This window comes from Scleropages formosus, chromosome 10, assembly GCF_900964775.1.
Source record: "Scleropages formosus chromosome 10, fSclFor1.1, whole genome shotgun sequence".
Taxonomy (NCBI): Eukaryota; Metazoa; Chordata; class Actinopteri; order Osteoglossiformes; family Osteoglossidae; genus Scleropages; species Scleropages formosus.
In genome coordinates this window covers 17065677-17092827 of record NC_041815.1, presented here as the reverse complement: position 1 = coordinate 17092827, position 27151 = coordinate 17065677, and the positions used below count along the sequence as shown (strand labels likewise).

The window sequence follows — 27151 nt, the reverse complement described above, 5'->3', positions numbered from 1 at the left end:
TTGCCCTCTGTTTACGAGGCCAGAGAGGAAATGAGTAACCGGCCCAGGGACTGAGTGCGGGAGCCTCTGGAAACTGTGATTGCACAGCTATTACACAGCGCCGCTCGGACCGATGCCATCCGGTTGCGTAATGACCAACTACTGTCCACATTCCTCACGACCAGAGTGACCTAAAGGCTTATATAATGCAGTGAAGACCCCACATGGAGCAGGCGCCTGGGATGGGGGGTCTCCGGGGCAGCCCACGGGCCAGTTCTCTGCCGGAGCCCGTCAGCCTGGTGCGAATGATCGCCGGCTCTGTCCTGAGGGCTGGCTGGCTCTCCGCCAAGCGAGGGGGGAGGGCTGTTAGCCATTAATTCAGGCCTGCAGCGTGCAGACTCCAGCTCCAGGGTATGGGAGGCCCCATTTGTACAGCTGATGAACCCAGCATGTACTGCAGCACAGTGCCACTTGTTCTTGGAAGAACAATCATCCCTAAATATGAATGCGCTTCACGGTCGTGGACCCAGCGAGACTTGCAGGGAAACCGGGCCCTTTGCTCTCGCTACAGAACGTGCCGAAGCCCGTTTACCTGGTACAGCTTGATGATATGCGGATGGTCCAGCATCTTCATGATCTGCACCTCTCGGTAAACCTTCTCCAGGTTCACGGCGTCGAGCTGAGTCTTGTCGATGATCTTGATGGCGACCTGCAGGTCGGGGAACACGGTGAGACTGCGGTCGCGACAGGCGCACATACGGTTTACAGCATTCACCAGCGTGAGTACCTAAGGGTACGAAGGGTTGGAGCTGTTGCCTTGCAGTCTGAAGGTTGTCGGTTCGAATCCCTCTCCTGCCGCCGTATCCTCGATTACGGTTCTTACCCTAAATAGGCAGCAAGAACACCCTGCTGCATAAATGCGCGCGTACGTCACCCTAAAGTTAGTCATATAATGCTGCCAGTTGCATTGAATAAAGGTTCATATTAATGTGCTGTTTGAGATCGGCCAAGTATGACATCACTCCGAACACGCAAGCCTACCTACGTAAGGCGAGGACCGTTCCCTTCGCACCTCGTCGCTCAAGTCTTGGCAACTCGCACTAAGAATACAGCGTTACGAAGAAGGTAGAGGTGTTTTTCTGCAATTATTCGTCCTCTCGGCAAACGCGTGCATCCACAAGAGAGTTACGCGCGTGTGCGCGACTGCATGTTTCACCGGATCCGTCGCAAGGACCAGCACGAGAGCGCTTCCTCTACGAAGGCTGGAACCCGAGCGGTTAATTTTTTTGACTTGAAAACACAGCTGCTCTGGATGCTTTGTCAAGGGACACGTGTTGCGCCGGTGCGGCCCGAGCCGGAGGTCACGGCTGAGCAGCTATTGTGCAGCGCCGCACTTCTCCTTTCCGCTACAGAGGACAGCAGCTCAACCGACTCCGCTGCGCGGCCACTTGGCTTCCCGCTCTCCAAACGTGTACCGCAGGCGAGATTCCGCTCGCTGCCCAGCTTTGCGCAACCAGAAGACAATGTCCACACCGCACGCCCACGCCGTGCCAGTCACCGGGATCATGGCCGAGTGCATCGAGGACGCCGCACGTGGCAGGCTGGGACCGATAAAGGAAGCTGGCCCCTTCGCACATGTAGCCCCACCCAGGACATGTGATCCCTATCGCTGTGACAGGTGCCCTTTCACCACCGCAGCAACAAAACACTTTCAAGTGTCTGTCAGCCGGGCGATGGGCGGCCGGGGGGAGGGGCGGCACAGTGTTAGGAAGTGTGAAGGTCACAAACCGTTTCCCTACTGCTCCAAGTGCTCTGATGTGAGAGGCTGCATCTGCAGCCCCACCCCCACGGCTCCACCGCTATTCGCGCGCCTGCCGGGGTCCCTTCGGCACGTCTCCATTAGGCACACCTGTTGCCACGTATAGGTGCAGGCGGCCGCCCTCGCACCCTGTACAGCGCCAGGTAGCGCGGTGCGTCGCCTCGATCAAACAGCCGGGAGATAAAATAGGGTCGAGGAAGTGTCGAAAACTTGAAACGCTCGCTCGATGTGCGGCTTCACCTCGTGCAAACCGACCGATAGGCCACAGGTGGCATAGCGGTTGGAGCTGTTGCCGTGCAGCTGAAAGAGCTGGGTTTGCAGCCCGCTTCCTGCTGTCGTACCGTTCCTGAAGGTACTTACCCTGAATCCATACAGCGAAAATAAACCCGCTGCGTAAATGGGGAAATCGCTGGATTTGCAGATTCCAAGGCTATCACAAAACAAGCTGTCAAAAATGGATAAGAGCTGCTTGACTGTTCTAAAGAATTCTGGACACCTTCTGTCTGGACATCTCCCTGGTATGTGATCGTATCCGTGATGTACTGTAACCTTCTGACCTTGAACACTTGCTCTACGTACTCACGTCTATCTGTGACACTGCGCCATTCACTCAATCGCTTTCGCTAAACGCTTGCCCCCTTCAGGGTTGCGGTAGTCCAGAGCCTATCCTGGAATCGCTGGGCCAAAGCGGGGGAGATACGCACTGGACGGTGTGCCAGCCCATCGTGGAGTAGCCACGTGCGCACACACAGTCACACGCTACAGACGATGTAGAGTGGCCAATTCACCTGAATTACATGTTTTTGGCCTGTGGGAGGAAACCAGAGCACCTGAAGGAAACCCACACAGACGAGAGCAGCGTGCAAACTCCACGCAAACCGAGCTGGAATTGAACCTACGTCCAAACATCCTAGGTGCTGCGAGATGTCAGCACTACCCGCCATATCACCGCGCCGGCCCCCCCGCGCTGCTCCCAAAACTGAATAAAAGGGATGGGAAAAATGAGGTCAAAACACCCGAAACGCGAGAGGTTTTCGATGAGGCGGGTCACAGGAGCCCCGCTATGCGCTCTTCAGAATGGACCCGCAGAGAGCACGAGCTCTCCAAAGGGCAACGGCAGACACACAGTGTGGGAACATACATCTCACACCGAAAGGCACCATGTGCTAAACCACACGTGCAGCAGCCTGACACTGCTGCTGCTGCTGCTTTCTGACATCCTCTCTCTCTCTCTCTCCCCCCACTTTAGCCCGTGAGAAAGAGAAAGAGAGACTGGCTCAAAGCGTGACCTAAAACGCCCTTACAGAAGGCAGTGCTGTACACTCCATTCAGCACTTAATGGAGACACGGTATCTCAGCAGACCGGCGCAGGTAAGCAGCAGGAGGCACACTGGGTAATCACACATTGCCTCATCCGGTGACCCCTGGGAAATCAGCAAAATCCCCCAGTCCCACCACTACCTCTAATGAATGCAGATTCATCCCCCCCCCCGTTTTTTTTTTTTTAAACACAACATAAAGTTCTTCTCCGCAGTCTAGGTCCCAATATTATTACTAAACTATTTCAAAACCTTTGCCCGGGGTTACTTAGTGTTGGATAATCAACTTTACATCGATTTATCCATTATACAGCAGGGTATTCCTACTGCTATCAGCTCATGGAAAGGACCCCGATCGATGTTAGTACTGCAAAAGTGGGCTTCGAACCTGGGACCTTAGGATTACAAGCTGACATCTCTAAATACTGCACAGCCCACTGGTCCAGGTGCCAAAAAAAAAAAAAAAAAAAAACACTGACAACAAAATAAAATATTTTATACAATAAAACCAAGACGTGTGTGACTCTGTAGCACCGGTCCTGCGGCTCATCTCCCATTTTCATATTTGTAATTTTTACACTTTCCAAAATAATTCCCGGAGGACAGCGATGAAAAGGTCCAAAGGCCTACTGCATTGAAGGTGACTGTGGCCCCTGCTCTAAAGGGCCCTCGTCTCACAGTGCAGCACTTTTGAAACTGTCTTTTTATCACACCGGCAGCAGTGCCTTAATTTTACTTTGTTTTGTGCGTTTACCACATTGTCACCCAAAACGAGCACGTTTGACAGAGGCAGCATTAAGGCCGTCTCTTTGTAACATTTCAGTTGTTGGGTTCAAATCCCTCTCCTGCTGCAGCCTGCTGGATCAAGGCACTTCCTTGAGCTGATATAGCAGGAATATCCTGCAATATGAATTGGGTTAAATCAGTGTAAAGATGCTCACCTGTCACTGTAATCTAATGTAAAAGTACGTTTTAGTCTGGAAGAGGTGCGCAGTACTTCCGAAACACGTCTACCAACGCATTCGGGAAATTACGAGGACGTCTCAAAACGAAGCCGGCCCGCATTCAACTTTAAAACCCTTCGTCTCCTGCAAAACGCTCATCCGCCATGAACCCAAGGTGACGCGGAGCGCGGCCCGTGACGCCGCAGCCAGGCTGTGCGGCAGCGATGCCGTCGTCCTCCAGAGGAGGACCAAGGTCCAACACCAAAGTCACGTTGTTCTGGCGTGGTTACATAAACCCCCACTGCGCTGGCAGCAGCTGCTCCCCGTCCTACACGTGGACGGCGCTGGAGCTCGGCGCGTCAAGAACCCGGCAAGTGCCACCCGTGCGGAGCATCACCGATGGCGTGTCCGAAAGTCAGCGCCGTGAAATTCTGCAAAACGGCACACAGTTAACATTTTCGAATTTTATACTACACGTAAGCAGCAGCGGGTAGCGTAGCGGTCGAAACCACCGCCTTTCGCTGCAAGGGTTCGAGTCCCACCTTGTGCTGCAGCACCCTTGAACAAGGTACTACTCACCCTGTACTGCTTCAGTAGAAACTACCCAGCTGTATAAATGGGTGAATTATTTTAAGCGGCTCAAGATTTTAAGTTGTTTTGGAGAAATGCACCCGACCTAAAAACGTGTGAAAACACGAGCGTAAACCGAGCAGCGGCGCGTGTCACGGCGTGATCTGTATTCCCAGGGTCGTGCGTCGACTCCTCGGGTCCCGGCCCCGCAGTCCGGTCCACCGCACCGGCGACAGCACGAGATCGGAGCGTTCGGAGCGCGGATGGGGTCGAAGGAACCTCTCGGCGGACACCTGAGCCAGGGAGGGGTGCCCTACACCCGTCCACTTAGCGACCACTTGTCCTGAGCGCACAGCCTGAGGTACCGGGGACAGCGCAGCGGGCAGCCTTCACCTGGCTGCCACGAGACGTAGCAGGTACACCGCGTCGCAGGGAGGGTAGTGCGAGGACACGCGGAGACAGAGTGCGGAAAGACACAGTGAGACACAGAGATGCAGACACAGCCGGACACAAACAAAGACACACGGGAGGACACAGTAGGGGGCAAAGTGAAACACAGACAGCGAGACAGACTATTATACAGTGAGACACAGCAGGATACAGTGAAACAAGGTAAGACACAGCAGGGTAAAGTGACACACAGTGTGAGTGAGACAGGTACCGTGAGACAAGGTAAGACAGAGGGTAAAGTGTCAGTAGGGTAAAGTAAGACACACAGTGAGGGAGACACAGTAGGTACAGTGAGACAGTGGTATAGCGAGACACAGTATGAGTATATACACACACGGACAGAGTAGGGTAAACTCAAAGTGAGACAGGAGGTCCTCCTCGCGGGCTGCGCTCACCTCGCTCTTGGTGATGCGGTGTCTCGCGAGCTTCACCACGGCAAAGTTGCCCTTTCCCAAAGTGCGCTCGATGTCATAGAAGCCCACCCGGACGGGACCCCGGAGCGTCGCTCTCTGGTGACAGTCCGCCATGACCATGCTGTCCTGGGCTGCCCTGCTGCCTGCTGGAGTTCGGGGTTCGAGAGAGACGAGCTGAGAGAGGGGACACGGACACACACACACAAGCTTCAGGGTAGCGAGCTCGGGAGAGAGAGTGTGTGTGTTAAACGCGGACAAACAAAGTGTGTCGAATGCCGGCTGGCCGCGCGCTCGCTCCGGCCGCGTGAGCGCCAGACATCAGCGGGCGCCGCGGTCCGTCACGCGAGCCCCTCTTTCCCATACAAAAGCGGGCTATAACGTTTCAGCCGAGCTCGCGAGGTGTCCGCGAGCCGACTCGCGGGAGGCATCGTGTTCTCGGGCTGACGCGCATTGACGTCAGAGTCGACCGAGGTATTTGTACGGGGGGCGGGGCTTTCGAAGCGACCGCTCGCTCCGGTGCCAATCCGTCTCCGGGGCAACGGGACCCGCCTCTTACGTCAAAGCGCCACCAGTACAGCTGTGCCGCGAGCTGTCAGCGCGCGTGTCCTCGAGGTCCGCGCGAGCCGAGGACACGGGACAGGGGACAGGGCCCCGGTGGTGGGGGCGGGCTCGAGACACTTCAAAACTCTTCCTGTGTGAGTGTGATTTTGTAAATGAAGAGAGGCACAAAAAAATTCCAACAGTTGAAATAAACGTTGACGTATTTTGCGCTTCTAATAAAAGCAGGGCTTTTCGGTTCAGTTTTTTAATAGCTGCACTTCAAACTTGTCACAACTACGCGCATACTGAATCGCAGCACGTTTCTCTTTTTTTTTTTTTCTTCCCCAGCAGGAAAAGCCCTGCTTAAGCTTGCAGGTTCGAGCCCCGCTATGGTACCCTGATACAAACACCCTGCAGCTGTGTGAATGATACTCAGGTTAATGTCTAACACTGTAAGCCACCTTGGACAGCCGAACATTTAACAGCGAAATGTCAACAGAGGTTAATAATAAGCGAGGCTCCTTTCCTCGTCTCTGTTTCCGAGTCCGGTCCGGCATCCGCTTGTACTGTACCATCATGTACACTCTGCGGAGACGGTACGACATTTATTAGTGTATCTGGCTTCCTGCAGCCTAAACAACAACCCACAAAACTTCATGGTCACTGAGTGAGTGCGTGAGGCCCACAGCGGCTCTCTGGGCCTCACACACACACACACACACACTCTCACTCTCTCTCTCTCTCTCTCTCTCTCTCACTAAGTTCATGATGGACGCACAGTACAGTGTCTGATTGTGCGGCCTCTCCTCTGGAAGAATACTTGCTTCACGCCGCTCTAGTAATGCAATGAGACTTATTGAAAACTGCACGGCTGTTCTGAGCAAAGTACAGCATAGACCGTCCGCAGTTCTGTCTCCGTGCATTCATTAGGTGTTGCTGCACGTTCAGCTGAGAAACTATTTAAGAAATAATAACGATAAATCAAACGTTTCCCCCAGAAACCATCCCCCACGTGATAATCAGAACACCACCAGACTCCAAGGCCTTTTCACATATTTCCTGTTGTTCTGCCACCTTCACTGAATACACAGCGCCCCCCATCGGCTGAAGTTGGCATTGCATAAACAAACAAAAACGACACAAATTGATTGGCACATTGATTGAGCTCGGTTACTGTCCAAAAGGCAGCATGGGCTAATATTAGGCACACACACACACACACACACACACACACACACAGAGTATAAAACCTAAGTAAATCACTTCGAGCAGTGATGGCTGAGCTTCTGTCACCTTCCCTACTCTGTACCCTGCAAAGCAGAGATTTGATCTACAGCACATCCTACACATTACCATGTTTTCATTCATTTCAAACATGCAGCATTTCCTTTTCTCTTTTATTTTTTCTCCTAATATTGTATTGATATTTTGTCTGTCAACAGTGAATGTGTCACAACAAGCAATTCAGCACTTAGTCCTGTAGGGAACTTGAATATTGTCGTATGTCAACTTTCCTGCAAGACCAGCATTTCACGTTCCAACTATACAGCACTCCACCCTTTTCCTCTATTATAATAAGGGTTGCGTATTATGATACGCATACTTCCTTTAATATCAGCAGTCCTCTGGGTGTGATATGGAACCACACCCATGGATTATCGATCAGAGAGTTTGCAAAATAGAAACATTCCCGAAGACTGTAAGAGCACACCTCCTGGGTATCACCGAAACATCAGCCAAACATTGTCTTCCACACCTATCATTTGGAAATACTTCACTGCTAAAAAAGTCGATACTGTATCAGTAGCCCCCCGTCTTTTGGGATTCTCATCTAAATGGTCTTCGCCTCATGCACTGAAGTCTTTGCAAATGACTGTTGTATTTGCTGTATTAATTTCGTATAGTTTGTAATGATGGACAAAAGCACTAGTCATGACTTGTATTTCACTTTGCAGCTTTATTAGTGCTGCATGTTCATGGGTTGGTCATGGAGAACATGCCATGAGTTCATTGGCATGATCTACTGCAAAACCACATAACAGCATGTGCCCGTCATGCACCACACTGCAGTGCAAGGCAAAGCTGAGATGGTGCACCCTGACCAGCTGGTCCCACCAAAGGGAACGTAAGGGCCTCTTTTACAGAAGAACTTGTCATTGTTTCAGAGGATGTTCAAGAAAGTGGTTAATGTCCTAGGAACTCATCCAGCGCTCATGCACTAAGGTTAACACAGTCCCCTTTGGGATGGATACTAAGATGTCCACTTCCATAAGGGCAACGGAGAGCACCTGAGTGTGACTGCCCCTTTATATTAGCTTTGCCATTCCAGATAAACCAGTCCCACAGCCGCCAGTATGACGGGGGCTCCACCCAAGGGGAATATGACTCCAAGTCTGGACTGGCCCACAGTGGACAGCAGAGATGGATGTGGCACAAAGAAAATCTACTGCCTCCACTAGCCATAGATCTCATTCTCCACCCAGCCAGCATCACGACACGATCGCCCTTGGCCTTGACATGTCTCGTATATGATGTTGGTGACAAAGCCACTGTCCAGGTCCCTCTTTGGCAGGTTCTCGTAGTCGCCTGAGAAGGGACGGTACGTCGCTAACAGGTTGGGATCACGGTGCTTGTAGATGTCCCTGTGAACATTTTGACCCAAGGTCCTGCCACACCCCTCTGCGGCTTGCGGCGCTCGTTCCTTCCACCTGTGCACACAGACACAAATTTCACACTCCACACACAAAACATAGACATGCGCAGGCTGGACTGTGTGTAAGCAGACAACTCTTACCCTCTGGTGAGAGCCCTGCAGCAGATGATCCCTGAAGCCAGCAGCAGGAGCAGCAGGAGAGAGCCAATGGGGAAGATGATGTAGACCACATTCAGGTGACTGCCTGGGGCAGAAGGAGATGGTGAAACTCAGCAAAACTATATTAGCAAGGACAAACATATGACGTATAAGCAAAATGGCACTACTTACTTTACATTCATTTCCGGCACTATTGCCACTTAGTTACTGTTGGCAAAATACTGTCTTTGGGTTTACTTTCTATCACTTTTGTAATACCAGTGCATAACAGTCGGCACATTCAGCTGAGAGCTTAGTTATATAATACAGTATAGAATAGTTATAGACTTAATAAATGGGATCAAATTAAAATTGAATTGAATAAGAACATTGAGTGAGATCCCTGTTGATTCACACTGATTTACTTTACCTTCCTCGTCGCTCAGTGTGACTGGTGGGTTCCTTGATGGTGTAGGGATGATGGGAGCATCTGAGGACAGAGCAGACAGGAAGAACGGACTACATGATCATACTTCAGGGCCCCACAGGCTGATAATTTCAACAAGGCAAATTTTCCACTACTGTTTATGTAAAAATGGTATACAGGGAGTGGACAAAATAACAAACACATAATGTATTAATATCTAGGAGGTAATAAGGTGTAGCGGTACCAGTTGCCTTGAAAACAGCTTCAACCCTCCTTGGAAAGCTGTTATAGAAGTCCTGGACTGTGTGTAGTGGGATACTGCACCATTTTTGAAAAAGAAAAGCCTCCAGTTCCTTGAGGGAGGAAGGAGGTAGGAATCTACCCTGTACTCAGCCCTCCATGAATTCCCACAAAGATTCAGTGATGTTCAGATCTGGTAATATGGAGGCCACGGAAGGCATTTGACTTCATCCTGGTGTTCATGAATCCACTCTTGAATCTGTTAAGCAGTGTGCATTGGGGCATCTTGACGAAACAGTGTTTGCACCACAGGGGGCACCTGAATCTGTAAAACGGCCCTCGTATTGCTTGGCCGTGACACGATCATGCAGAACAATCATTGGGCCTAATGACTCCCACGCGACGGCTGCCCATACCATCACGGACCTTTCGCCATGTTTAACAGTTAGCAAGACATTGCTGATTAAAAGGTATCCTTTGGCATCGTCCAAACAAACTTGTCCGGACGTAGGAAATACAGTGAAAGATGATTCATTAGAATATAATACTTTTTTTATACCTCATATCAATGTGGTAATGTCAGACTTTTACAGCTGAGACATACTGCTCATCGGCAATCAACCTCATATGATTCACCTTTGTGTTTGCAATCGTCATTTGGTTACTTCCAAGTTAAACTCACTTTTCGTGCTGTGTTTTTTTCCACCCCCCCTTACGCCATACATCATGTATAAAGCCTGGCGAATGGAAACTGTTAGAGGGCTGTGTAAAAGCCTGAACGTTCCTGTGGGGGAGGGAAGCAGGCAATCTGAGGACACTTGCGTTGACAAAACACAAGAGTGGAAAAGGGCTGGAAGTTAATTCTATTAGGTGAGCAAAGGACACCACCTCCCATATTAGTGGCATAGTGCATCTAATTCCCTCTGCAAAAACAAGAGAAGAACATTAATTTCCAATGCTGGGCAACAGCATCTTTATGTACTTCTAAATGAGAAGGGTGATCATGCAACCTGATTTGACACTAATGAGAGTAAAGAGGATAATGACACATGATGGAGCCTGTAGATGCTCACCACATTTACTGTGTTTGCATGAATGCTTGAGGACTTACTTGCAGTTTGTGCATCCAAACCTTCCGATTTATTTGTGAAATTAGTGTTAATACAGGGCAGCGGACAACATCTGAATGGATCAGGTGTCTCGCGTAGCTTGCTGTTACTTTACTGTGTGTTTACCTGGCTGTGGTACAGATCTTTCAGCAGGCACCCGTGGCAGTTCTGAAACATGTTAAAGAGAATTCGCTGTGTTTTTACGCCCTGGTGCTTCATTTCATCCAAAACAATTTAGAACTATGTCATATCTGAAAGCTTTCTTCAGTTGCCAGTTTCACCTTGGGAGTACTTGCAGATGAAATTATTCCTGGTGCCGCAGTCGTCGTCATTCCACGGAAGTGTGCGCAAGCCATCAGAGGGTCGCGATAACTGGCTGCCCATCGCCACACACACCTGAGTGCCGCAGGACGGCTCACCTGTGTGCCACATCCTGGAACACAGGTGTCAGACAGTCACAGTGGCAGCAAACACATTGAACGGGATGGCTACGAATCAACCGGCAGACAGGTGAATGCGACAAGGAGAGAAAGAATTAGGTCAAACGGTTTAACCGCCTTTCTCAAGGATACAAAAGCAGGTCCCCTCTGTTGGATCTGAGCACGCCAGCTGTAGCTGGTCCAGTGTACTAACCAGGAGGTCACCTGTTCCTGACTCCATACCTGAAGGTTGCCAGGCTACCATCCAGCCAACGGTACTGCCAAGAGCAGTTGCTGCGTGACTCCAGGTACCCGTGGCTCCTGCGAAAACCGATCCAGAAGTCCCCGTGGGTGGCCTGCAGCTGCTGCACAAACCGCTCGATCAGATGCTGTTCGTTCTCTGTCTCGACACTGAGGAGCTCGCCTCTGTCACTGCGGCATGCATTTCTAGCCTCGTCGAAAGTCAGCCTGTGTCCCCCATCCTGGAAGTAGGCGATCTTGTAGCATGGCAGGTCTGTGCCCCTCCGGCAAATACGCTGACCTGACAGGAGGGAGGGAAGGAGGGAGGTCACATCGCAGCCTGAGGGCTCTCCAGTGAGGGGATGCCCAGAAGAACTGCACCCCGGTGTCTGCATCTGTCTGAACATGAAGGGCCTGTGATTGTCAGCCACACTTGAATCTATTCATTTAGCTGACTCCTTTCTCCAAAAGGACTTACAGCATTAAGCTACTTACAATTACTTGCTTCTTTCTACAGCCAGGTAATTCTATTGGAGCAATTTAGAGTAAGGACCTTTCTCAAGGGTACTACAGCTAGAGGTGGGATTCAAACCTGCAACCTTTGGGTCCAAAGACAGCAACTCCAACACTACGCTACCAGCTGCCCCAAAAACACAAAACCTTTTTATGTAAAATCCAAAAAGCCAATAGCTGCTCTTGAAATCACAAACAACTGCATCCTGAGCCAGCGCAGGCTACTGGTTTCATGTGTATAGTATGCTGTACAACTGTGTGGGCTGGCAGACATGGGTTCAAATCCAGCTCAGTCTGTGTGGAGTTTGCATATGTTCTCCCTATGCTCATGTGGGTTTCCTCCCACAGTCCAAGTGCATGGGCTCCAGGTGTGTTCAAGACTATAAATTTCAAGGCAAAGAATTAGAGGCACTATAATAGAGGGCAGCTGGTGGTGTAGTGGTTAAAACTACTGCCTTTGGCTCCAAAGGTTGCAGGTTCAATCCCCACTTTTGCCTGTAGTCCCCTAGCAAGGTAAATTACCTAGCTCTCTTAGATAAATAGTTGTAAGTGTTGCTTTGGAGAAAGAAAAGCTTCAGCTGAATGAATAAATGTAAATGAACTCACTTTGAAGAAATGCATCATGTAACGGAACAGATTTAAACTCGTTTCACCACTCGACGTGTTCACACTCTCTCCCTAAACAGACCTGCTGCTTTTCCCTTCAAGCAGCAATATACTGGTGTGGTGTCCGAAAGGAAGGTACAACGTTCTTTAGAGGCGCTACAGAAACACGGCACTGGAACGCTTTGAGTTCACAAAAGAAGAGTTTATTAAGAACAGCAGTTCGTGTCACAATTTCTCGGCGGATCCTTTTTTGCTCCCGCGCCAAAAGCCCGCCTTAGATCCAGTGCAGCCCGTTAACAAATTCCAGCTTCAATCAAGAACTGACCAATGACAATTAAGCACCCTTTGTCAACTTACACCCTACAGGCTGGCAGGAACGTTTCTTTTGCAAAGCTCTCAATGATTTGCTCTTTCCTCTGAGCGCAGCGCCCAACGAAAAGTGAGTCCGTTTGGAGGAAAACAGTGAAGAAACAAGGAGACGCTGCGGCTGCTGCATTTGCGGAGGCGGCTGAGATTAGGACTGCTCCCTGACACACGCACTAGAAAGAGAGAGAGGAGACCCTCTTCTGGAAAATACACACAGCAACATTGCAATCAATGTGTGTAACTTTTTCCGTGCTGGAAGCAATTAATCCCACCTCTACTGAGCAGAAGCGACACGTGACGCGCAATGTTCAGCTCGCACACACGCTACTCTAGCTCTTGGTCACTTTACTGTCCCGTCCGCGTTGTCGCGCTTTTTCGCTCACCGCCGAGAAGTCGCGACGCACAGCTGGAGCCCAAGGAGACGCAGAACAGAGCTGTCAGCAGCTTCACCAAGTCCATCTCAGCGGAGCGGAGGAGGGATTGAATTCTGAGCTCACTCTGCGTGTGTGTGTGTGTGTGTGTGTGTGTGTGTTTGCGCGCCCCCTCAGGACTGTGCGCTTTTTTACATGTACTTCTGCTTCACGGTAACATGTTTTTCATGTTTTCCCAAATTAAACCGTCACCAACAACACTAAGCATAATGAACAATAAAATAATTAAAACGAAACGGAACAAATCAAATGCCAGTGGAACAAAAATACTCGAAATAAGAGCCTCAAAATCAGAACAAGATTGGACAGTATTGGCATATTGCTTAATATCACCATAAACGCAACAAAGACACTTTTGCGGATATGACATTTTGGGCAACGTGGTGGCGCTGTCGCCACAGCGAATGACCGTTCGGGCGTAGGTTCGAATCCGGCTCCGCCTGTGTCTGCGTGGGAATCCCCAGAATCCCCAGTCCCGCTCCGGTTTCTTCCCACAGTCCAAGGATACGCAGTTCTTGTGAGCTGGTGACGCTAAACTGCCCGTTGTGTGTGTGGCTAACCCCCCTACCCGTGATTCAGAAATAGGCTCTCGAGCGCCCCGACTTGGCCAAAACCTTAGCAAAAGTAAAAGGAGAACATCGGGTAATTTTTTTTTGTTAAAAAAATCTTTCTTTCTATCGTTGTCAAAGTAACCAAGCAGTACATGTTTAAATAACAAAGCTCAAACACGGATGATCATTAAAGTATTTTCAGCATCCTCAAGTGAAAATCTGTGTAATAATGAATAAGAGTGAAGTGTGTCAATATATATCTTCGCCCATGATATCTATTCATGATCATGTAGTAGTGTTGTTCATGCTCTACTTTGAGATCATCATGCTGTCAAACAATGGATAAACCTTCACGCAACTACTCCTGTATGTAATGTAAATGTTTATACATACATATAAAAAAATTAGGAAGGAATAGCCGATATATTCGGATAACGTTTTATGCAGCTACTCGTGTGATTGGTTCAGGTGGAAAGTAACAAACTAACTCTTTCTGTTAATGTATTTGGAGAAAAGTGTCTGCTAAATGAATACGTGTAAATGTAGTTTACTCTTGTGTTGAGTGACAGAAGAGCTGAAATGTTCTTCCCAAAAGTGCTTCCTACCCACACTGTGATGGATTATAAAATCAGTCGTCTGACTCTTTTTCTTCAGTGCGACCTATAGTGCTGCCTTACAACTATTTACGCAACTGTTCCGCTTGGTAAAATGTCACTCTATCGACTCAGGTAAATACCTTGATCGAGGGTACTGCAACAGAAGGTGGGATTCGAACCTTGGTCTTTGTGCAAGCGGGTGCTCAAACCACTGCGCCACCTGCTGGCTCGTGTATGACCTCTACTATCAGTCTCGGGATTGTTTGGGCTTAAAGAAATGGTGCCAGGACAGGATTTATCGGTATGAATTTTAATAAAAATAGAGGCTGTTGGACATACGAGTATTGAGTGGAGTGCCATACCAGTTGCAGACTTCACCATAAAAAGAAACCATGAAAATCACTAGGGAAATTTAAGCCTTTCAAACTGTGATGAAAGTGTCTTTTAATGTCTGTACTGATTGTCAAACACTTATTGAAAAGTCCTTCACTTGCATCTCCAGCAGTGACCATGTGAGCCACAGTGAAATTCTGCACAGTGGTTACTGTAAGCGACATATTTAGTCTTCCAGGAACAGAACTCCTCCTGCTTACAGAGAAAACAAGGATCCAAGGAAGTGGGTGTCGGGAGAAATGAGGGATGTCCGCAGGAAACAAAACAGCAGCAGGACATAGCCCACCCTGGAGAGTAGCTTATCTGCTCTCTGTGAAAAAAAGTACTTTATTATCATTATTCATTTAGTTGACATCTTTATACAAAACCACTTACAATGATTTACCGTATCTAGCAGGATATTCTTACTGTATAAATTCATGTTAAATACCTTCAACAGCAGTATTATAGCAGGAGTGAGACTTGAACCAACAACCTCCACACTGTAAGATATTAGCACGATCAACTACTCCAAGGGTGCTTCAACAGCCTTAAGGAAGGAGCAGTGTCACTCTGAACCCAGCTGCCAGGCCTTTTCATGCAAAGTCATTTCAATTACAAGACATCATTCACATTCCAAAATGTGTGTGAGATCTCCTTAAACGAGGACCGGCCCCGAGTCACAGTTTACAGGGAAGAAATCGAGATGAAGGGTTATTTACCTTAGCTTTAAATAGTTAATTTGCCGTGTTTAAATCATGCCTGGGTGAGGTCAGTGTAGAAAAGCAACAGATCTGTGGGCACAGAGTACACAGGGATCACATGCACTGCAGGCCATGGAGGCCTTTTCAAATGCCTGCTTGTTTGGAGGACACTCTGTGTTGGCACTAAGCTTTGAGGGGAACAGGAAACATGGCTCCTGGGGAGGGAACAGGCCCTTCCTGTCCATCTCTGTCATCTGACAAGTTATGTGACCTTTCTGCTCTGTACCAGAGAAAGCAAATATAGGGACTGGAATCATTTTGAGTGATTCCAAAAGTTTGTGAATGGCACTGATTGTTGTCTGTTTCTGTATTGGCTAAAGAAGTTTATTTTGTTTTCTCTTGGACATTTGTATGTGTGGAATGACAATTAAGTGAATCTTTAACCTTTTTCTTAAGATAATTAATTACACAATAATTTATACTCCTGTGACCATAATAGAAAAGCTGAGAGAACTTAAGTGATAGCTCTGTATTACTGTTGGTGCTTATATACATTTGGCAAATACAATTAATTGCATGTTAACAGCACGTACACAAATTCATATTAACACACAAATTTAAAAAAATAAAAACAAAAATTATTTCAGTAATTACAGCAATGCTTGAAACTATGTGAGGCACTTGTGCCCCTTAGACTTAGCCCAAAATCGTTATTTAACCATTATTTCTCATCTGACATAATAGTTGTGTAATGACCAATTCTATATGTTGGATTAGAGGAAATCGTGTGTAGTAGAAAAACAGATGTAATCAGGTGCAAAAATAAGTAAACTCCAAGAGGCATTGGTAAAACTAAGTAGGTAAGTAGAATCAACTATGTAAATCATAATCATTTATTCATTTTATAAGTCTTTTTAAGATTAAAGATTTTATCTTTATATTTTATTATAAGTGTATTGTAATATTTTAAACAAGAATCATAAGCATTCCCATAGGGTTTGCATACTTTTAAGGAACATTGTATGTTAAAAGTTTTAATAATGTTATTATTGGCTTAGAATTAAAAAGTGTTACATTCATTTGGAGCAAGTTCTAAGAAAAGGCAAGTGTTACATTTCATAAACAGTACACCTTTGAGAGCAATGGTGTGTGGGGGAAAAATCAAGCACTCGGTGTACTGGTTAATATATTTCTAAAAAGAGGATTGAAAGAACATTTTAGAAAGGAGACAGCTCATTTAAGTGGACTAATTTGCCATTCTGTACAACGATCCAAACTTATTGCATTTTTTTGTGAAACAAAATCACTCCTTCATAAGTCATTTATTACCTTCCAGTATGATCTCTGTTAAAACATTGAACAAGAATATTAAGAATATTTTTTCCACTTTTTATGTCTGCATATTTGGGACATTTAAGCGCACATATTGGTTGTATGTGTTACAATGGGATCAAAACTGGCATATCAACATTGTCAGTCGCTGGTTTTGCATGTGCAAAGAAATATGAGTAGCCCATTTACCATAATTCATGTTACACTTGTTTTACAGTTACTTTTTAATTTAATTTGTTTGTTTAAATAAAAACTGATTGTGCAGTTTACCACCTGATATAATTTCATCCTTCTTTAAAGATTGACTTTCCAAATTTCATTTAATCACAGGTACCACTGCAGTTTTGTTCTCTGCACAAGCAGAGAGCTCAATGGATGCCAGGATTAGACTGTTTCAGACCAGTTTAGCTCGTGTAGCCTTTGGGTTGCTCTCTGCCAATGGATGATAAACTATGTGTAGGTCTGTATTCCCACTGAGCACTTAAATATGAGAGTGAACAAAATATGTTCTAACTAAACATGCACACACATTGGCTGAAGCTGCTTGCCCAAAGTGGGGTCGCAGGGAGCCGGAGCCTAACTCAGCAACACAGGGCATAAAGTTGGCGGAAGAGGGGACACACCCAGGATGGGACACCAGTCCATCACAAGGTACCCCCAGCAGGACTCGAACCCTAGACCCACCAGAGAGCAGGACCTGGCCAAACTCACTACACCACTGCCCCTACTCCTAACTAAACACCTTTGACTTTCTTTATCTAGCTGTTAGAAGAGAGATTGGCACCATTGCACACAGTGTAACATTGCCTTGGAGAGAAAAGTCTTGGCACAGTCTTGATACAGTCTTTGGTTTCAACACCTCAGTGCCCTTTTTTCGCAGTGAAGAGAAAGCACAAAGACAAGGGGGAGGCCAGCATTCTGTTTCTAGGTCTTTGACCCCCGATTGTTTCCCATTTTCAATAAATTCAATTTTGCACAGAAAAGTAAAGTGAATAACCACATCGGTTATGCACAGGATTCAGTGCAGGTTGGCTGGTGTGAGAATATAAAGCCCTAGAGGCAGATTCAGTGTCAACATAATGTAACTTTTCAGAGTATTATTTCATTTTATTTAACAAGTACAATACCATGAGTGTTCCAAAATAAAAAGTGGCTAAAATTAGGCAGATGTTAAGATGTAAGGCAGATGTAAGAGCTTATCAGAGAGGCATTTTTTACTGTAATCACCAGATGTTAAGAAGCTGAGAAGCTTGTTTCCTGGAAAAGGCAAAGAAGTCAGACAAACCAGCCTGTGTTTTCTAACTGAGAGTTCGGACGTGCGGGGTATCTGTGAGAGCAAATAGCCTGGGGTCAGGCTTCTGTGTGTTTCAGCCTGGAATGTAGGAATTTTGATTCTTCTTTATGGACACGAGTCACTACATGCAATGGCCTCCTTGTCACGCAACCATCCGAGCTCAGATTTCCCTTTTGTTCTGACTGTTTCTTGTTATCAGTTCCACCCAGATTTGTTACCTTTTACATGTGTACATATGAGTGTTTTCGCTGTTATTTTGGGGGATACTACAAAGCATGTTCAACATTTCTTTATGCTAGCTATGTCCAACAGGTCAAACATTCCCAATCAGGGTTAAGCAATATTGCTAAGCTGGACACAAGTCCAATTACCATAAGCAATCCAACTTTGGTTTTTGCAGTCGGCCCAAATATACATGAATATCTTTTTATAAAGATATGCATATGTTGTCTATGCCTCACAGAAAATGTTAAAAAAAAAAAAAAACCTTCTAGAAAAAGTAACAAAACAGAAACGGTATACATAAGAACTGATTTTCCATGACACTTTTTGCAGTCATATTTGAGGACAAGTTATAATGTAACTACAAGCAGGGATATGTTGCCTAGATGTGATAATAGATATTGTGGTCTTCATTATGATTAAACAGAGATAGCTATGGGTAAATAGCTGTATTTCAAACTGTCCAAAGAGGTCTTTGCAGCAGTTAAGGTAAAATACAAGAACATTTATAAGTTGTTTTTCCACTTAGGCTACTTAGAGCAGGTTAGCTCTGCATAGAAGACACAATGGTGCGGAGAAAAACAATGTGTGAAGGCAAGCCACTGTCATGACTCAGTTGCATTACACTAAAGTTAGCTTACAAACCTACTGATCCCTGTTTGTGACTCTAGGACCTTAAAAAATAAATGAAAAAAAAAAAAACATTTTTAGCACTAAATGACCTGCTCTCAAGTGCCTGGTATAACAAACACAGCCCAAATCTACACCCCGTAGAAACTTAGTTGATGGTTCAATAACATGGAAATGAAGGAATTTTCCTCATCGTATTTGTTTGTTCTTGGCTCCAAAACCACTGGAATGTTACTCTAGAGTTATTCCCAGTTACATTTCATCAAATTAAAGAAATAGGCACAATCTGTGGAAACAAACACACCACACGTCATACACATAAACACAGACAAGGCCTAGAGAGCACAGTTGCTGAACCACAGGGTCATATATTTGGAAAGCAGAATAGCTGGGCCAAAATGTACTTGATAACAATGCTTGTACATGGATAGAGTAAAAGCATGCAGGTGGTACACCCTATTATTGGTGCCACCTGTTGTGAGTGTGACCAGCAGACCCATGTTTGCCTGAACTCCTATATCAGAGATGGCACCGAGGGGCTGCAGGAGGGCAGCTGGGTGGGTGGTTAGAGCAGTACCAGTGAGTATAGGAATCAATATTATTTATTAGGAGGGGTAACTTGTCGGTATAAACTTATGAGGGATTGTTTTTAATTACTGGCGTATTAAACTTTAGCGTGATAGGCGTTTAGTGCGGGACCGAAGCCGCCATGAAGGAGGAGATCGCTGCCGCCGTTTTCTTCATCACGTGCCTCGCCAAGAAGCGCGGGAAGTTGGACCGCCGCCGGCGCGAGAGGTTCGCCGTGGAGCTCACGGCGCTTCTCTTCGAGCGCTACAAGAGCCACTGGTACCCCGGGGAGCCCAGCAGGGGTCAGGCCTTTCGGTGAGCTACCTGCCTCCGGCCCCAGTACTCTCGCGCGTCACTGAGCGCGGACTGACCTCGTCTCGGCTGGCGCGAGTAGGCGGCTGTGCGTGCTCGCGCTCCTGACGCCGAGTCTGTGCGTGTCCGTGTGTTGCAGGTGTCTGAGGATGAACAAGGCACAGAGCAGGGACCCGGTGCTGGAGCGCGCATGCCGGCGCAGCGAGATCGAGTACGAGGAGCTGGGGCTGCCCAGGGAGATGACCATCTGGGTGGACCCCCTGGAGGTGTCATGCAGGTGAGCGCGCACGTGCGCCGCTCCCCGCGAATCCAGCCGCATTCCCTTCGGCGAGTTCCTGAAACTCTCTCTCTCGTGCAGGTACGGAGAGAAGAGCAGCCCGTTCTGCGTGGCTCCGCTGGAGGAGCGGCGCGACCACGGCGAGTTCTCGCGCCGGATCGCGAGCGCCGTGGACAGGGCCTCCTCGGACTACCTATCGGGTGCCTCCTCGGACGAGGAGTCCGGCATCGGCGGCGGTAGCAGCAGCAGCAGCAGTAGTAGCAGCAGCGCCAATAGCAGCCTGAGCAGCGGCAGTTCGGCTCCAGAGCCCAAGAGCATCCCCACCGTGAGCAACCCGAACAGCGTGTACCAGGTGAGCGGGACCCCTGTGGCTTGGTGCGGGTTTTCGAGCAGAGTTTGTGGTGGCAAATCATGATTTTGAAACATGATGATAGTGCAGTTGTTGAATGCAATAAACACACAAATCTGGAGGACTTTACTACTCTTTGGTGGTATCAAAAGCTACTTGCAGCATAGCTCAATCCTTCCACTCTGACCACAGGTGAGTGAGTTCGCAGCCCCAGCCATGCAGCCCTGGGCCCAGTACCAGAAGAGGAAGGCCTACCATGGCGATGGTTACCAGCAACATCAGCCTTCTAGCGGGTACTACTCGCAGAGCAAAAGCTTTAAGAACTATCGTCCCTCCTTTGTCTTTGCTGGGCCTCGTGTTGACCGATACCACTGGGTCAGCAAGAACCGTTCATAGTAAATTTCCCCCATTCACCTGTCTTGTACTTTTGGGCCCCATAGATCATCTATGGAAATGTCACTTCTAAATGCTTATTTATGGAATTTAAGACTGCTGTTTACGTGCTTTTTTTAAATCAAGTTTTATTAAACTTCGTTTTTATGTTGTCTAAACTTTTATAAATGTGACCCTGAAAAGAGATTTGAAAAATAAAAGTGAATTTTTAAAATTTGAGGTCAAGTCCATTGGTGACCAACAGATGGCAGCAAGCACTTGGACACAATTTGCACATTTATTTTGCAGACCCTTCTTGTCAAAGTGATCTACATTTCAGAGAAAATGTGTACATGAGGCAAAAGACATAGCTGCAGATGTGATTCTTGAGTAGTTTCTTTTGCCCCTATGCACCAATATTCAAGAATGGTTGCATAAAAATTCTCCAGAATATTATCTCCCAGTAAACAGACTTACTGTGAATTTGGATAAACAATGCTGTGAGAAACATTTGCACCATCCTGCTTTCTTCCATTTTTATCTCATACTAAATTTTTTCAGAAATTAAAACAAAGGCAACCCAAGAAAACAAGTTTACAAATGATCTTTATTGAAGGAAAACAGCTTCACCTACCAATGGGGCCTGCTGTGTGAAAGTATTTGTTCCCATAGTTTCCCCAAATCTGTGTTCATAATGGGGTTCAGCTGGATTAGCTGCAACTAGGCCTGATTACTGCCAGCCCTGTTCAATCAAATCAACACTTAACTGGAACTTTGTCAACAGCATAAAGTCTTACCCAGTAACACGCTATGCCAAAATTGCCGTAAAGCTGAAATTCTGGAAATGAGGAATAAGGTGATTGAAACCCATGGGTATGGGAAGAGTTACAAAGCTGTTTCAAAGGCTCTGGGACTCCAGAGCTGCAGTGAGAGCCATTATCTCCAAATGGAAAAAACTTGGCACACTAGTGAACCTTCCTAGAAGTGGTCAATCTTCCAAAGTTCCACCATGAGCACAATGACTCATCCAGGAAGTCACAAAAGAGCCAAGGACAACATTGAAGGAATTCCTGCATCAATAAAGGTCACTCTTCATGACTCCATTATCAGAAAGATACTGGGGAAAAAATGGCATCTATGGAAGAGTGCTGAGGCGAAAACCATTGCTAACCCAGAACATGACCTACGGTCAAGCATGGTGGTGGAAGTGTGATGGTGTGGGGATGCTTTGCTGCTTCAGGGCCTGGGCAACTTGCAATAATTGAGGGAAATATGAATTCTGCTGTCTACCAGAAATCCTAAAGGACAATGTCTGGTCTTCAGTCCGTAAGCTGAAACTCAAGCACAACTGGATTATGCAGCAAGACGATGATCCAAAGTATAGAAGTAAATCCACCTCTGAATAGCTCAAAAAAAGCAAAATTGAAGTTTTGGAGTGGCCTAGTCAAAGTCCTGACTTGAACCCAATTGAGATGCTATGGCAGGACCTTAAACGGACAGTTCATGCTCAAAAACCCTCCAATGTGGCTGAACTAAAGGAATTCTGAAAAAAAAAGAGTGGGCCAAAACTCCACCACAGCACTGTGAAAGACTGATCTCCAGTCATTGGGAGTATTTGCTTGCAGTTATTGCTGCTAAAGGTGGCAATTAGTTTTTCACATGAGTGATAGATGTTGGATAACCTTTTTTTGGTTCAATAAAAAAAAAAAAAATTGAAACTGTATTCTGTGTTTCCTGAGGTTGCCTTTGTTTTCTGTTCTATTTTGTTTGAAGATCTGAAACTATTAATATGAGCTATATGCAAAAACACAAAAAAATCAGGATGGGGGCAAATACTTTTTCCACAGCACTATAACGTGATGGGGGGCACGGTGGTGCAGTGGGTTGCACCGGGTCCTGCTCCCCGGTGGGCCTGGGGTTCGAGTCCCGCTTGGGGTGTCTTGTGACGGACTGGCATCCCATCCTGGGTGTGTCCCCTCCCCCTCCAGCCTTCCACTCTGTGTTGCCGGGTTAGGCTCTGGCTCCACACGACCCTGTATGGAACAAGTGGTTCAGACTGTGTGTGTGTATGTATGTATAACGTGATGGGTTATTCCACCTCTTTTGCGCGAAACTACCTTGACAATTTCAAAAGTTGGCAAAGTGTAGAAACATAACAAACCATGTTACAGCGCGAGTGGGTTAGAAATGCTGAAATACCTTGTAGTCTTTCAGCGGTCTGGTACACGCCATCAGTTCATTGTCGGCAAATCACACTTACCACACTTTTATGTTAATCTCAAAGACTTCTAAACTGATATCAAACAACTTTTTTAAAACGTCCAGCCAGCGACATGCTACGTCCAAGCAAGGAACACTCGATTGCTTTTTTAAAAAACTGTAATGATTGCTGATACGACACCATAGTAGTTAGTGTTCACACATACAGTACTACATGTGTTCTTGAATGTTTTTCTTATCAAACTGAGTAGAATGAGAGCAAAACGAATTTTTATAACTTGAATGTAAACGTGACTTTAGGCCCGAAGAACTTTTTGTAAATTGTTTTAAGTAAAATGATTTAATAATTTGTTTTAATTTCTACTGTAAAAATCATTAATTTGCAGAATTTTTTTATTCAAAGGTAATATACTATCCAGGAAGTAAATGTGTAAAAAAACGGGTCAAACAGGGAGAAAATAAAATAGGGGTGATTTATTTTAGGATGTTCGGTCAACAGCTGGTCAGTTTGAGCACTTATTTTCTTGAACCCCGATTCAGCGCGATGACATTTTTATGGACCCTAACGATCATGTTATAATTGGGTTACACTGTAATTATTTTTTTAAAGATACATACAAACATTTACGTTACATTACAGGAGTAGCTGCGTAATAGTTTATCCGAGGATGATCAAGTTATAGTGCATAAACATTAAACTGGATACATAACGCTTAACTTTCTCTCAGCTTGTGTGTTTCAGTGTGAACAGGTAGGATTTCTGTGGAAAACACTGATTTGTGCCTTTCTTCAATGAAAATGAGTATCCTTTGACACTTACTCCTATGTCACACCCCTAAATTCTGAAGAAAGGTTACTTATTTCTCCAAGGCAAAGTGGAAACATGCAACCTGAAGCCCGCATGTTGTTTTGGCGTGAATAATTTCTCATATCAACTTAATACTGTTCAAAACATGAATCAGTATCTTGCAGTGTGTTTGGTTGCCAACTTGTCCCCAGGTCTTGTAATGGTTTTTAGTAGGAGGGAATTTATGTAATCCTCTGAGTATAGAGTTATTTGAATGGATATTGTGTCACATTGTCTCCAAGTTTCAAAGGAAAAATTTTTTTCCCCACCCCTACATGTGATAAACAGTGACTAGTCTAATTTCTTGGTGTGATCAAGTTCCACCTTGCATTTTTGGTCATGGAAAGGTGCTCTTGAGCTATTGAACAGTTAGCAATGTGAGTCATTGTAGTGTTTATCCTTCAGATATAATTCCCTGGGTTTTGACTACAAATCCGTTGCTTCGGTGTTCTTTGGCCCCGTTAAGTAAACTGCATTTTTAAATGCATGATGTAAGGTGGTGGTCTTAGACTTGCTGTGAAGACAGTGTTTTGCCATCTGATTCTCAAAACAACTGGTAATTGGATTTAAAGCAAAGACTCCTTGAACAATCAAATGACTATTTCCGAGCAACAAATGCTGCAGCAGTTTAGGAACCAGATCAAGATTTTCATATTCTTAGAATTATTACTATACTGTATTTCTTGGGTACACACTTATGTAACCCTAAACTTAATTTGCAGAGTATCTCAAAACTGCTGTCAGCCTCACTGGAATCCACAACTATAGGAATGGGTTGAAATGGACTTTTTATTGTACTAATGCAAGGCTTCTGTTGAGATGAGTTGCAATAACCAGAGCCAGATGACACGCCATGTAACGTAACCAATTTAAATTTGGAATTAATAAGCCTGCAAGCTTTTTGCTTATACACTGACCATCCTCAGTCAAAGCCTAGCCAAAGCCTAGGGCTAACAGTAGTACTAGATTCCCGTCTTAACTGTTAGCCCACAGTCCAAAGACATGCTGTTCAGGTTCCCCCAAAGTGTGTGAGTGACACAGAGAGAGTGTGTTTCACTGATATATGGATGAGTGACCCAGTGTAAATAGTGTATCTAGCAGTGTAAGTCAGCTTGGTGAATAAGGTGTGTGGGCTGGAAAACACTACATAGTATCCATTCTATGTTGCTTTGGAGAAAAGCATCCTCTAAATGAATAAATATACATGCAAATGTAATAAACACAGCTGAAAAGGGCATATAAGGAGCACACACAATTCTTTTGTCCTCCAAATGTCACACCTTATGGGACATGACACCATGTTAGCAGTGCAAGTTTATTTCCCACAGAATAGGGTTTCTTCTTCAGGTCTTGGGTCTTTGCCACTTCAGAGACTGTTTAGATTACCATGTTCTGTCAATATTTCAGAATCTCCAGAACAACATACAATTATTTACCCAGTTGTACAGCTGAATCATTTTACTGGAGCTATTTAGAGTATCTACCTTGCTCAAGGGTATGAGAGCCAGAGGGGGGGGGGGGTTCAAACGTGCAAATTTGGGTCTCTAACCACTACACTACCAACTGTCTGCAACAGCTTCTTTTAATGACTTAATGCAAGAAAGTACACCCACTCAATATGACATGCAATCAGGTTATTCTTCCTGTTCACATCAGTTAACATTTTTGATGACCTTATGTTAGCTTTTGAAATCATTGCTCAGTAGCGACCGCTAACAAATGTAAATACGAGGGTAAGTCAAAAAGTATTTCCAACAATGTAACTTTTTTAAAAATATTACAGACACTTTTTGACTTACCATCATTAAAAAAAGGACTGGAGGAGTGGAATCCCTCTGATCTCAGTTCCTGGATCATTGTCATTCATACACATTGCTGTTAGGCACTTGACTTGAAAAATGAGTTTAATTTTCCTATTTTGCTTATTCTGTGGCTTTGCGATTAAACAATTCTGAATGACAGTTTTGTTGTATTAAAAGAGAACTGCTCATCTGTTATTCCCTAAAATTTGTTGTGTAACTCTGTGTGTAATATAAAACTACACACAACTTTTGAAAATCAAAACTAAAAGGCCCCACCTTTCATCGCTGAATGCGTGATGGACTAATTCCACTGTTGGGCATAAATATCTTCAATGAAAAAAAGTGATTGTTATCTAACAAAAAAATGCCCTGTAGAAATTTGTCAAGGAGAAACTCAGAACTGTCTTTGGGAACTTGAATAAGCTTAGTAACCCAATGGTCTTTGTGAGTAGGATTGCTTGGATTCTAGCGGACTATTTTTGCATTACGGGAGTGAATGCCTTGGGGTACAAAGGGTGGGGTGCTATGAGGCTCTTTATTGTGACTGACACTGGCATCACTAAGCAGGGCTCTATTTAAGGACCGGTCCATTTCCCAGTTCTGACTTATGAAATGAGCTGGACACAGCCAGGTAGGCATCAATGGCAAGAGCCTGCATTCTGTTACAAATCAGAACAAGCCATCCAGATCTATGATATTTTTTGCATTGCTGCATGATAAAAGACAAGTGCCTAATAACTGCATAATAGCTGAAGTGTTAGTGTTTATGTAGCAGGTGTCAGTGTGTGTGAGAGTCAGTCTGTATGTAGTGCTGCCTGCAAGTATGTGAACCCTATAGGGGCAGTCATTATTTTTGCATAAACTTATAAAATGTAAATCTCAAACCTATAAAATGAATGACTATGGTTTACACAGTGGGGGGCGTGGGGATGCGGGGACGCGGGGGCACGGTGGGTTGAACCGGGTCCTGCTCTCTGGTGGGTCTGGGGTGCCTTGGGGTGCCTTGCGATGGACTGGCATCCCATCCTGGGTGTGTCCTCTCCTCCTCTGGCTTTACGCCCTGTGTTGCCGGGTTAGGCTCCGGCTCCCCATATGGAACAAGCGGTTCAGATGATGATGTGTATGCTTTACACATCTGATTCTATTTACCTGCTTCTTTTAACCAACGGAACTTAGGGTTCACTTATTATTGCACCTGTGCTACTTCTTTTTTTCTGTTATACACATGATTTCCTGTAATCCAACATATGGAATTGATCATTACACACCTATTATGTCAGATGAGAAAGACTGCTTCTCATTAAATAACTATTTTGGGCCAAAACTATGGGACACACGGGGTTCATGTATTTTAAAACAGCACTATTTATTTATTTATTTATTTTTGGTATGATCAAGAACAGCTCTTAAGCAAAAATAACGCTGTTTGTCAATCTCTGCACCGGTCTGTCTGTGTCAATCTGCTCCGACTTGTATCCCTGCGAGTGCCTAACTGTGCCGCTATTCCTTTCTCCCTGTCCCAGTGATG

General features: G+C 45.8%; 3 protein-coding genes across 3 annotated transcripts in view; 1 reads left to right on the top strand and 2 right to left on the bottom strand.

Annotated features, from left to right (window-relative positions):
- The window catches only part of LOC108928736 (serine/threonine-protein kinase SIK2-like), a 29216-nt gene extending 23287 nt beyond the window's left edge, over positions 1-5929 (bottom strand). The window contains exons 1-2 of the mRNA XM_018742807.2: positions 5477-5929; positions 572-688 (exon numbers count right to left, since the gene is read on the bottom strand). Of these exons, the coding sequence (XP_018598323.2) occupies positions 572-688; positions 5477-5614 (255 nt within the window). The 5' untranslated portion in view covers positions 5615-5929. The remainder of the gene's footprint in view (positions 1-571; positions 689-5476) is intronic.
- Positions 5930-7787: 1858 nt separating this feature from the next.
- LOC108928710 (layilin-like) lies at positions 7788-13252 on the bottom strand. Its single transcript, XM_018742773.1, has 7 exons — positions 13129-13252; positions 11264-11561; positions 10883-11034; positions 10728-10769; positions 9256-9315; positions 8829-8931; positions 7788-8742 (listed from the first exon to the last, which is right to left on the bottom strand). The coding sequence occupies exons 1-7, from the start codon at positions 13202-13204 to the stop codon at positions 8490-8492; spliced, it is 984 nt and encodes a 327-aa protein (XP_018598289.1). The 5' UTR covers positions 13205-13252; the 3' UTR covers positions 7788-8489.
- Positions 13253-19428: 6176 nt separating this feature from the next.
- On the top strand, positions 19429-20949 carry btg4 (B-cell translocation gene 4). Its single transcript, XM_018742777.2, has 5 exons — positions 19429-19456; positions 19553-19759; positions 19896-20033; positions 20115-20385; positions 20575-20949. The coding sequence occupies exons 2-5, from the start codon at positions 19587-19589 to the stop codon at positions 20776-20778; spliced, it is 786 nt and encodes a 261-aa protein (XP_018598293.2). The 5' UTR covers positions 19429-19456; positions 19553-19586; the 3' UTR covers positions 20779-20949.
- The last annotated feature ends 6202 nt before the right edge of the window (positions 20950-27151 follow it).

Coding starts and splice junctions, on each gene's coding strand:
- LOC108928710 (XM_018742773.1), bottom strand. CDS start 13,204: ATGGACTTGGTGAAGCTGCTGACAGCTCTGTTCTGCGTCTCCTTGGGC. Junction 8,932..9,255: donor CACACTGAGCGACGAGGAAG/GTAAAGTAAATC, acceptor CTTCTGCCCCAG/GCAGTCACCTGAATGTGGTC. Junction 8,743..8,828: donor TGCAGGGCTCTCACCAGAGG/GTAAGAGTTGTC, acceptor CTGTGTGCACAG/GTGGAAGGAACGAGCGCCGC.
- btg4 (XM_018742777.2), top strand. CDS start 19,587: ATGAAGGAGGAGATCGCTGCCGCCGTTTTCTTCATCACGTGCCTCGCC. Junction 19,760..19,895: donor AGCAGGGGTCAGGCCTTTCG/GTGAGCTACCTG, acceptor CGTGTGTTGCAG/GTGTCTGAGGATGAACAAGG. Junction 20,034..20,114: donor CCCCTGGAGGTGTCATGCAG/GTGAGCGCGCAC, acceptor TCTCTCGTGCAG/GTACGGAGAGAAGAGCAGCC.